The sequence below is a fragment of the Lycium ferocissimum genome, chromosome 1, assembly GCF_029784015.1.
Source record: "Lycium ferocissimum isolate CSIRO_LF1 chromosome 1, AGI_CSIRO_Lferr_CH_V1, whole genome shotgun sequence".
Classification (NCBI taxonomy): Eukaryota; Viridiplantae; Streptophyta; class Magnoliopsida; order Solanales; family Solanaceae; genus Lycium; species Lycium ferocissimum.
Window position 1 is genome coordinate 66,968,711 of NC_081342.1, and position 12,245 is coordinate 66,980,955.

At 32.5% G+C, this 12,245-nt stretch overlaps 1 protein-coding gene across 3 annotated transcripts; it reads left to right on the plus strand.

Annotated features, from left to right (window-relative positions):
• Positions 1 to 6,124: 6,124 nt before the first annotated feature.
• On the plus strand, positions 6,125 to 11,559 carry LOC132057833 (uncharacterized). 3 transcript variants are annotated; one of them, XM_059450432.1, is made up of 9 exons: positions 6,128 to 6,571; positions 7,365 to 7,597; positions 8,249 to 8,326; positions 8,626 to 8,989; positions 9,085 to 9,197; positions 9,541 to 9,705; positions 9,835 to 9,974; positions 10,827 to 10,919; positions 11,193 to 11,559. In XM_059450432.1, the coding sequence occupies exons 2-9, from the start codon at positions 7,520 to 7,522 to the stop codon at positions 11,350 to 11,352; spliced, it is 1,191 nt and encodes a 396-aa protein (XP_059306415.1). In that variant the 5' UTR covers positions 6,128 to 6,571; positions 7,365 to 7,519; the 3' UTR covers positions 11,353 to 11,559. The 3 variants fall into 3 exon arrangements, with proteins under 3 accessions (XP_059306419.1, XP_059306415.1, XP_059306410.1); XM_059450427.1 differs by having other exon boundaries at positions 7,426 to 7,597; XM_059450436.1 differs by lacking the exons at positions 10,827 to 10,919; positions 11,193 to 11,559 and adding an exon at positions 10,051 to 10,251 and having other exon boundaries at positions 6,125 to 6,571; positions 7,426 to 7,597.
• The last annotated feature ends 686 nt before the right edge of the window (positions 11,560 to 12,245 follow it).

The window sequence follows — 12,245 nt, forward strand, 5'->3', positions numbered from 1 at the left end:
ATGAAAGAGAAAATACAGTAATGGAAGAAAACATGAAAACAAATAAGAAAAGCAATACAGAAAATTCAGAAAAGAACAACAACAAGTTCTTTCTTTCTTAAACTCAATATCGAATTCAAGCTACGTCATATAAATTTGAATATAATGAAAAACAATGACCTTTATTTGTCACCTAATTATAATAATTTAATATAATGCTGTATAATATTGGCCGCAAATAAATGTTTTCATTTTAATAGTGTCATTGCTTTTTTTTTTTTTTTTTTAAAAGAACATGAAAGGGCTACACTATGCCAATTGAGACAAACATACTGATATGCTGTCGCCTTGTGGTCACCCAAAGCGCGTCACACACCAATATGGCAATATATCATATTTAGCTGGGATTTTGGGGCGTGGGGTAGCACCGGCACTAGCCAAGCAAGCAAACGTCAGATTAGGTGGGCCAATTTTGAAAGAGGAAAATTCTAGAGTGGATAGGAGAAGAAATTATTATACACTCCGTTTGAAAGTTTGAAGTCCCAAGTGAGCGGCTTATGGGGGCCGTCAAATACATATGACAAGTATCAAGAGAGATTTCGATGTTGCATAGCTCGGTTCGGAGCAAGGTGTCATTGGACGTTCAACAGTTAGTTTCACGATCGGGCACTCATGCCCAAGAATTGCCGCGCCTTTAGATACCGTCTTTCTTGATTATAAATCAAGATGAAAGTTTGAATGTACTTTTTCGGTTCAGAACTACTCTTGGTCATTCTTCTCTCTAAAAAATGGAATAGTATTCAAAGAAGGTGACTCGTAGTCCCTGTTCGAGTATTATCTTCACTATGAATGATCCAGTCGATGTGCGTATGAACGAATAGATTCCACCTCTTTATGGGCTATATGCCTGGCTTGTCCCCATACCCCTTTCAGTAAGGGCTGTCGTGGCCTCCAAGAATCTTCTTCCAACTTCTGAGGTGTCCATCAAGTTGTCTAGCCTAGGATAGTCAAAATAAAGTATGTGACAACATTACTATGTAATTACACCCAGCTATACCTAAATTCAATTATATGGTGGTTTTCCAAACATGCTCTTAATGCATAGGAGGATTTAAATATGAAGTTATGAATTCCTACAATGACTTTAAGTTAATATGCAACAATAATTGAATTCATCAATATTTATAAATATTTTTTTAATACATTTATAAGATTTAGAAAAATATTATTGAAAACACGTGAACCCATAACCTCTAAGCTTGGTTTGCCTAATTTAACGGAACATGAATTTAGAAATAGAAGACGACTTTTGACACACATAATAACATATATAATCTCAAAATACGTAACTCCTAATAACTAAATGAAGTGTGATAAGAGTTTTACGCGTCAATTCATAGTTTTGTATCCTGACCAAAAAATATTATATCAAGGAAGTTTTTAATTAGTCATGTAAATAGGGATAAAATGAAAATGATAAGGTTGAGTAAAGCTTTAAATATAAAAAAATAAAATTCTTTTAAAATGTTAAAATAAAACAGTACGTAAAATGAGACAGACGGAATAAATTTTAGGACAAAATTGTAGGAGTGCTAAGTAGCGTTAAGTAGGGGTGTTCATAGTTCGGTCTGGGTCGGTTATTGATTAAAATCATAACCAAATCAATTTAGTCGGTTTTTTAAATGTCTAAAATCATAACCAATCCAAATAAAATAATAACCACCGGTTTGGTTATTGTCGGTTTGGTTCGATTTTTCGGTTTATATTACTGTAATGAGACTTATAGTAAGAAACATTAAAAAGTTGAAAAAGACATGTCTTTTTTTTTGTTCAAACGATAACTTTTATTTATAGTTTGAGGTGGAACATAGAAACATAGAAACATTTTCACTATTAGTGATAGTGTAGTACTCAAGTTACCCAAAGTTGCTAAACTATTACACATAGAACTAAAAACTAACTTAGTAGTGGCTGCACCATTTTTGTCATCTTAATACACACAGGGGCGGACCCAACGTGTTGGGTGGGGGACACGTGCCCCCCCCTAACTTTGAAAAAAAATCCTATATATATATATATATACCTTGAAAAACTATGATATATTTTAAAAGAACCTCTAAAAAATAATTGCAAAAGTAGTTCAGTTGATAGGAGTGCCCCTGAGTGCTCACTGGTAACCACCCGAGATCAAATCTTGGCTCCAACATAATTTTTTTCCGCCTATATACTTATATTTTCGCCACTGTTACGCTATTAGTGACCGGTCCGACACTGTATTATCCCTCAGTCGTCATTAAAATTTTTGTTGCCGTGTATATTAAGATAATGGTGCCCCCGCCGTCTTAAAATCCTAGATCCACCTCTGAATACACATACTTGGAAATAAAGTAGAGCATATGAGTTTTTAGTTGTTGTTATAAACATACATATTAATTAAACATAAAGACTACCTAAAATTAAAATTAAAATATATGAAATAAAAAAAACTTTGTGTAATGATCCCAAACTTTGGGGCAGTACTTGCATTTTGCCCTCAATTCTCCCATTTTATTAAAAAAACTTTGTGTAATGATCCCAAACTTCAAATGTTTTTCTATCATTATCCCCAAGGCTAGGGTCTCGACTACAAGGAGTTGTTCTTTTCTACTTTTTAGAAGAATTACCCATGGAAGAAGTATTAGGGCATTACCATGTGCTTGAGTTGCAACAAATGCTGATGTTACTAAAGTATCTTTTATAGGAACCTCCAAATCTACAACCTCTGTCCTTTTCATATGAAAAATATTACAAGTTTAGGACCCATTCAGACAAGAAAAAAGAAAGGTATAACTTCAGAAAGAAAAAGAAAGAAACAACCTAAAATCAAATTGCTGACAAAGAAAGGCTAAAAATTTAAATTAAAGACATTAGACTATAACGTGAGCTTCTACTAGTAGGTTTACACTTAACACTTAAAAAAGAGTTAAAAAACTTAAAGACATGGGCTTGGACATATTCTTAAAATCATGGGCCTTAAACAATCACGTGAAATAAGTAGACCAAAAATCAAATTAATGATTAAAAGGTATAAAATATTTATAATTATTTATGAAAAACTAATATTATACATATTAATAATTATAAAATTTATGTATATAATTTATCGGTTTGGTTCGGTTATTTATTTGGTTATTTTTTAATAGAACCATAACCAAACCAAATATTATCGGTTTTTAAAATTTAAAATCAAATCAAACCAAATCAAATGTAGGTTTTTTTATTCGATTTGGTTAAATTTTCGGTTTGATTTTGGTTTTAACCAAAACCGTGAGCAACCCTAGCGTTAAGAGTGTGGGGCTGGGGTGTTACCCATAATTGTAATGTCTAGAAAAACTTAGATCCAATCATGAATTGTTCTACAGTATTGATAACAACAGGATATGCTTATTCGATCTTGTGCTGGATAATATCAGCTCTATATAGGAAGAAGACGGAGCCTCCGGATAAAAAAGAGTGATCACTTAGTCATTTGCGCATTTTTAAGAAAATACAAACTCATAAATAAAAATAGGTAATTTAACTAACTGTCCCTAATTAAATAGGTCTTGGAATTTGATCACATAACATTTAATGGGGGCAAATCTGAAAAATAAGATTAATTTTTTCTTAATTTTGATAAGTGAACACTCTTTTCGGCTAAAAAAAAAAAAGGCTAAGAGGGTGTTTGGATTGACTTATTTTAAGTGTTTTTGGCTTTTAAACTCTTTTCTACTTTTTGAGGTGTTTGGGTGAGATAAAAAGTGCTTTTAAACACTTATTTTAAGCTAAAAATGTATAAAAATATACCAAAAGTCAAAAGTTAGGTAAGACCAATTTATGACTTTTAGCTTATAAGCCATTTTTAAAAAGCCAATCCAAACACCCTCTAAGTCAACACTCTTTTTGATTCGGAGGGAATACTATACAATAGTATAAATTTTTGTTCTCCACCCTTTCTTGGTGGAAGTGCTCTTGCTTTTGTTTTGTCTCACACTTTTTCTTCCTTTTATTATTATATCTGAACATTAACAACCTTATCTTCGGCACTTACTTCACTTCTTACCTAGTTTTCCTCGATGGTCCCCTTATTTGAATTTTATGAATTCAAACAAAATAGCAACATTAAATTAGTAGCTGGGTTTAGAATTTAATTTTTATAGATACTTAGTGAATTCCTAAATACAAATATAATATTTGAATCAAGGATATTGATTCGGCCGAATCCGTACGTCGGCTTTGAGCTCCAGGCCTAACATATAATGTGTATATTTTGTGATGACTGAGGTAAAGTTAGAATTTTGAGTTTATATGTTCTGAATTTTAGTAAAACAATTTATTGGCTTCTAAATAAATTATTTTTATATACAAAACAAATTTTTAAATACAAAGACAAGGTGTAAATCAGATCTATTAAATTTTACCGAACTCGTTAGCAGAACTATGACTTCGTCCTGGTGACTTGATCCATTCAAATTATCTCAAATATGGAGAATATTAGGACTATATAGAGAATTAATGAATTTTTCTAACATCTCTTGTATATAATAATGCTAAATTATTTCGTCCTTACAAATTAATGTGTGTATATTTTTCATCATGTGTCTATATTTTACAAGTTTGATGACACAATAATAAGTGTGCTTTTACTATTCTATTTTGAGATTAACAATATTTGCAACTTAAAATACCCGTCATATTGTTGCTAAATGTATAATTCCAATTTTAAAAAATAATCCCCCCATTTTAGCTCTAAAAGCTAATGGTTTTGATTATATTGATGAAAAGCAGAAGATGTCAAACAAATAGCATACGGAGTAAACTTTTCAATTATCTTTACTTTGAAGTCTTCCTATTCTTAGCAATAATTAAATAATTATATGTTCAAATTTAGATAAATTATTTCCTTATCAAAACACTTGGCTATAGTTGCGTGATATGCTACTAGTGTCTCAATGTTCCAAAAAAAGGTATAATCATTCAAATATATGTATATACAAATAGCACTTGTTTGGTGTTTCTAAAATCAACTTATTTTAAAAAGATTTTTCAAAAAAGATTTTCGCGAAAAAAAACATTTGTGTTTGGTCAATTTAAAAAGCACTCTTGAGCAAAGAATTAGTGTTTAGCTTCTTTTAAAAAGTGATTCATGGGTATTTTTCTCAAAAGTACATTTTTCAAAAAGTCTTTTAGCAAAAGCTATTTTTTTAACTTCGAAAAACTGCTTTTGCTACTCTTTCAAGACTTATTTTTCCCAAAAGCACAAACACTTCACTTTTTTTCAAATAAGACTTATTGAAAAAATAAATGCTTTTGGGGGAAAAATAAGGCTTGCCAAACAGGTTAAAAAGTCTTTTGTGATTACTTTATAGAGACTCCATTAACAATAATGCCCTTGAAAATCTCTTTCTTTCTTTTTTTTTTTTTTTTAAGAAAAAAAAACAGAAATGGATTAAAAATACGTTTAAATTATTTAAAAATAGAATTAAAATGTTGGTTTTTGGTCCAAAATACCTCTAAATTATTAGTATCAGGACAAAAATGTCCGTGTCATTAGTAAACTGACCCAATTATTATACTCCTATTGCGTTAACAAATCTCAGTTTTGATGTATCATTTTTTAAATTTAATTTTATGCTGAGATGGACTCCATCTTGAAAAATAATCTACTCATTTATTATGCATTGTGTTTTTTTCCTTCATTAGAAAGATATAACCTTTTTGTTTTTGAGCTTTCTTCTCATAATCATAGCACATATGTATGATCTAATTGTTACTTTTATAAAGTGAGATAAGAAATTTGTAGCAAATCTAGATTTAAATGGCAAAACGAAAAAAGAAAGAAAAAGAAGTTATTTCTTTTCATATCATCAGCTAGCAAAAGAAAAAAAGAGAGAATTATTTGATATTTGTATCGGTAAAAATAGGATAAGGGTATAAATGAGTCAATCTGCTAACGACAAATGTAATTTTATCCTATTTCCTATAGTTTTCATATTTAAACAAAAAATTAAAAGAAGGATAGTTTTATTCTGTTTTTAATAATTCAGGGATATTTTGGTCCTTTTCCATTTGTATTCTGGCTTTTCATATCATCACATCATCACTATAAATAAAAACAAGAAGCGGGGAAGAAAACCATTGAATTTTATTACATAGAACTTATAAATACACTAATCTTGTGATATAGTTTTATATGAAAAAAGAGAAGATTTTAATTTTTTTTAAGGATTATAAAAATGTCCTCCAATACCATGGGTCTTGGAATTTCCAGTAATAGTAGTGTCATCAGCTTCCACTTTTGTTGTTGTACTTGTCATAACAATTTTAGTTACTTCTATTCATTTTTGTCAGCTTTTTCGTCTTTTGGGTGTACAACTTCACTACCCAAAATGGACTCTAATAAAAACAACTCCTATTTTGTTACTTGTTCTTGAAGAAAAAGACAAGTGAATTGATCAACTTTTTTTCAGCTCTTTTAGTTTTATTGGACTCTTTAAAATATTCCATTCAGTTACTAGAGAGAAATGGTGAAAGCATCTTCAGTAGCAATGGTTTCTTTAGACATTTGCAGCAGGTAATTTCTTTTTTCCTTCTTCTTTTTTTTTTTTTTTTTTTTTTTTTCAAGAATTGCATTTGGGTTTTGTTGGATTATAGTTCTTGTTTTAATTTATCAGGAAAAATGTGATCTTTCTTTTAATTTATCAGGAAAAATGTGATATTTTTCTTTAGAAAGGTGTTTGATGAATTGGTTCTTGTTTTGATTTATCAGGAAAAAATGTGACCTTTATTATTATTATTTTTATTTTTTGCTATTCTTTAGAAGGGCGTTTGATGAATTTTTGGTTCTTGTTTTGATTGATGAGGGAAAATGATTTATTTATTTATTTACTTTTTGTGTTTTCTTAGAAGGGTGTTTGTTGAATTTTGTTTCTTGTTTTGATTGATCAGGAAAAATGCTAGCTTTCTTTTTGGTTTCTTTAAAAGTATGATTGTTGAATTTTGGTTCTTGTTTTGATTTATCAGGGAAAAATGCTACTACCTTTTTTTTTTTTTGGTTTCTTTAGTTTGTTGAATTTTGGTTCTTGTTTTGATTGACCAGGAAAAATGCTAGCTCTATTTCTTTACTTTTTGTGTTTTTTTAGAAGGGAGTTTGTTGAATTTTGGTTCTTGGTTTGATTTATCAGGAAAAATGCTAGCTTTATTTATTTACTTTTTGTGTTATTTTAGAAGGGTGTTTGTTGAATTTTGTTTCTTGTTTTGATTTATCAGGAACAAGCTAGCTTTATTTCTTTTCTTTTTGGTTTCTTCAGAAGGGTGTTTGATGGGTTGCAGTTTTTTTTTTTTTTTTTCATTGTAATTTTTATTAGAGAAGCAATTGTGCTAGTACTAGGCAAAATTCCCAAACCCTTTATTCTGTGCGATCATCAGGTATGATTTTGATGGTCGTGTTGGATGTTGGATTGGGAATGAGAAAGGAAAATGGAACAAATTGGCTACAAGTACAAAGGCACCCAAATTGGGAATGAGCATTTCACCTATGGCTTCCTATTCTGATCTAACAGAAACCCGATGTTCGTCTCTTGCAAAGTTTTATGAGGAGGTTTGAGACTATATTTTTTGTGATATACTGCTTTATAGATCAATTCTTGCTGTTAAAATGGTGATTTGATACTTGTTTAATCAGTTAATGTGAATAAAGATACTCCTTCTGTTCTATTTTATGTGACCGTGAATAAAGATACTCCTTCTGTTCTATTTTATGTGACACTCTTTCCATTTTAGTCTGATAAAAAATGAATGACACATTTCTATATTTGGAAACCTTTAGCCTTAAACTTTTCATTTACTTTTAATGGTATGCTTTATCGCTACTCCCTCCGTCGTATTTTAACTGTCACTTAAGAAAACGAAACATACAAGTTATAGTTTACTAAGTTACCCTTATTTAATGGTCAACTCTAGTCTTGAATTCCTAAAGTGACAATTATTTCCGGACAAAATTTTAAGTTAAAACGGCGGTTAAAATGGGATGGAGTGAGTATATAAATGTCATCACATGTGTAATAGTACAAGTTATAGGATCTTTCTATCTTAAAAAATTTCTTATCTTAAACTTTGTAGTTTGTACCCTGTCAGACACCACCGGATAAAATGAAATGGAGGGAACATATAAATGGGCCTATTGTTGTTTGTTTGTTGGAGTATCTTGGTCTAGATTTAGAGCATTGATTGAGGTTTCGTGCTTTGGCAGGTTCTAAAAGATGCTAGGGAAGCGTTTACACAGGAGATTTCATTTCAGTCCAAGGACAAAGATATTTCCCTGGCAAAGGTAGTTTATTTGTCTTGCTAAGCTCTTTTCGCTCAATGCAGTTATCTGTTAATTCGAGCATAAACTTTTCTTGGTTTCAAGCGGCAGAACTGAAGTGGCAGTTCGTTTTTGGAATGTTCTGTTCATAAATAGTTCCCAACGTTGTCGTTTTTAGATTCGTGCAAATAAGTAAAAAATTGGTAGCGTATGAATGGAGACAATCAGGCATAAGAAACCATAAATTGCTTCTTTCATTTGCTTTTACGTGTAGTTACTGCATTATTCATTTGGTTGTTTGTCACTTCTATTATCCGGATTAGGCTTTGCTCTGCGTTGCTTCTGAAGACGAGGCATTTATGGCTTTCAACCGGGAAATGGATGCTTATTCGCTCCAAAATGAAAGGAGATCGACTTCATTGCCGTCTGATAACCCAGACTGGAAACACGTGGAATCCATCCCTCTGGGTGGAAAGAATATGAGTGAGTGGATGGCTGAATTGGATTCCATCGCAAGGGAAGTTGAGGCAGAGCTAGTTCCGAGAGATATAGGTTGCCATTTGGTTGAAGTTTTGGATGCAGTGAATGTTGTTCTTTTTAAGTCGAGGGGTTTCAAAAGGTCGTCCGTGATTGTGGACTCGAAGTGTTCGTACCTGCATTCAGTATTAAGCTCTGGATATTGTAGCGGTATATATTAAATTTTTTCTTACCAATATCATCATTATTTTTCGATTGCTTGATTTTATTGATGCAATCTGACATGATGTTTAACTTATGTGCAGCAATTTTGCTTAGTGTCATTTACATTGAAGTTTGTCGAAGACTTAATCTGACCATTGTGGGATCTCGGATTGGGGAAGAATTTTTGATATGGCCCCAAACTGGAAACCCTGAGGTATTTTGGTCTGAACAAATGGATGTTGTTGATCTTCTTTTTGTAGGGATAATTACATTTTTGGACCGCTCAGAAAAATAATAGCCAACAAATGTATAGGTTTTGTATGCGATATAAATATACATATAATATACATATTGTATACATAAGCAGTGTATATGTTTTGTATATTTTGGCTACCGCCGATGGGCAAAAAATGAAGAAAGCCCTTCTTTTTTGCTGGCCTGCCCATCTGCTCCTTTTTTACTTCTGGTAGTATATCCCTTCAGAATTCATTAGCAATAGTACATTGATGACCTCTAGTCTCATTGAGTTGATATTCTACATTTTGCAACTGTTGTAGGAGCTGTTCAAGGTTACTTCTGGTCACAGCTTGTTTGGTATTGTTAACGGCAAGTGCGTCAATGACCCTAGATCGAAGGCGTCGGACATCGATAGCAATTCACTGTCAGGGCTTGAGATTGCAACAAACCGAGATATTATCGGAATTGCTTTGGCTAATCTCATAGTGAGTTTTATTCTTCTAAAAGATAGAGTCTATTGGACTTTTTAAGCGCATATTTACACATCTCATGGTGTTTTATGAGTATTAATGTCGTCATAGATAACTTTGGTATTAACAAAATTCTTTTTGCAGAGGATTCACTGGAAACGTGCGTCAAGAGCAAATCATGGTTTAATGCTGACTTCTCCGCTTAGGTCTGTGGATAACTCTGATGAGAAGTATAAGAAGACCGATGCTTCAAGTGTACCTTTACTGCGGCCTCAAGATTTGAGGTAAAATTTCATCTTTGTTACTACCGCTGGTTCTCTTTCCTGATTAAGCGAGGTCCACTTTGTGTTGTCCTTACAGGTTCAAGATGCTAAATTTGCAGCCTTGGCATGAGAAAGGGAGAACTGTGAATAATTTTTGGCCACATTATTATTCTTATTGCTTCTAACTAACAACCACTTGATCTACTATGCTGCGATATTGCATGGGTTTTAATTCCTCCATCTGGTTTTTTAGTTAGTCGAGCATAATTATGTTCCCGGAACCTCCTCATTTATAGCACCATTTTGTTGGACATAGTCCCTTCCACATCTAAACTTGCCAAAGTTTGCTATCAATCAAACGGCAAATTACCTCGATTTGGCATTTGATCATCATCTCTAGTGTATTAATTTTTATCCAAAGTGCAGAAACATGCTAGAGAACAGTGCTAATACAGCCAGACTTCTCTATAACAGTCAATCATCTTTAACGACATTTCTCTATTACAACCATGTTTCCTGTAGAACTGATCTTTCATGTCATGTTATATTATATGTTCTCTATGGCATTTCACTATAGCAACCAAAAAATATCGGAACAAAAGATGTTGATATAGTGAGGTTTGACTGTAGATTCATTTACTATATGACTGTTCTCAGGGGGCTGTATTATATAGCTTATATTAGACCCCATATTTATTTGTCTATATACAATGGTCAGGTGTTCGTTTTATTAGTTCACTCAGGTAAATTGTCTTTAATTTTGTCCCAATTGTCTTGGCAGAAGTTCTGACCTTAGCTATTGGGTGTTAGTTTGTGTGAAATATCATTCTCACTTGTAATGACAATATGTCTGGGATGGTACCAACTTTCTAGGCTGGCTATTATGGCTTCGCAAAGATTGCTGATTCTGCAGCCGCACAATTGGGCTCTGAGGAGAGACCACGGCATGATGTTATACTATAGCAGGTAAACAATGACACTCAATTGATATAATACTCCCTCTGTCCCAATTTACGTGACACTCTTTCCTTTTTAGCCAGTTCCAAAAAGAATGAGACTTTTTTATTTTAGTATTTCAACTTTAAACTTCCCATTTTATCCTTAATGAGATTATTTACCGCCGCACAAATATTTATGGCTTGTTTTAGACAACAAGGTTAGGATGTCATACTGTTTCTGTTCTTTCCTCATTTTGTGAAAATTTTCATACTATTAATGAATTTGACAAAAACAACTCAGGGAGTACGAGAAGGCGGTCCAGGAGCTTAGCATTTGCATGGCCTTTGCACCCGAAGAAGAGGCTGATGTTCTGGAGGCGTTTGTTGAGAAGTTACACTTGTTGCGGGTCGAGTCATCATGGAAGAATCTGGGACGTAAAGGCCGGTTAACAGTAACTTAACTTGTTTGTACAAAAGCTCTTTCTGGCTAGTTGAAGCCATAATAGTCAATAGAGCTTGTATTCGAATACAAGCTGTAGAATTTTAGCTGTAACTTCCTTTTTTGACTTCTGTAAATATTTTCCTTGCGTCAAAAAAGCTTCATTTTCTGAGTTCCCATAACAAGAATGAATGATATTAACTTTGAAGGGAAAGTTCCTTTTATAGCCTACTGGCAGTCATCTAACTGTTGATCGGCGAGTTCAGCAGAACCTAGTTCTTCTGAGGCCGAACCTTATATGTTTGAGCAAAAAATAAATACAAGTGGAATTAGATATACATTTTAGAACCCACTATCACGACGCAATATGGTCTAATTCTTGATCCGCCTCTACCTACTGGTGGTCATTTCTCATGCAAAAGAGGAAGATTGATTGTTGTATCGTTAAGCTGAGTAAAGTGCTTTTTAGGTACTGCTTAAACTATGACTCTGGTCATGATCAGTGGCAGAACCTGGATTTTCACTTTGGGGATTTAAAATATAAAAAAGTAAACAATAAAAAAGTAAACATATGAAGAAGCCAAGAGAATTCAACATCTGCCATATATGCATTAATACGTAAAATATAATTGTGACATGGTAATAAGTTTTCATCGAAGGGGATTCGTTGCGCTCACCTAGCTCTAGCCCTAGTCATAATCAGTGGTTGTATATCGTTATCTTTTTAGTTATTTAACGAGCTTATGGCTGATTTTGAAGATTATAAATAGAAAACGTAGACCATAATTTGCTGCTTAAGTAAGCATATAAGCTAATTGTAGCTTGCTTATCTAAGCTATAAGTTGATAAGTGTTTTCTTAAATAACCTTTACCAAGAATCAGATATTAGAATAGTCTGATAATAATTTAGCAAAT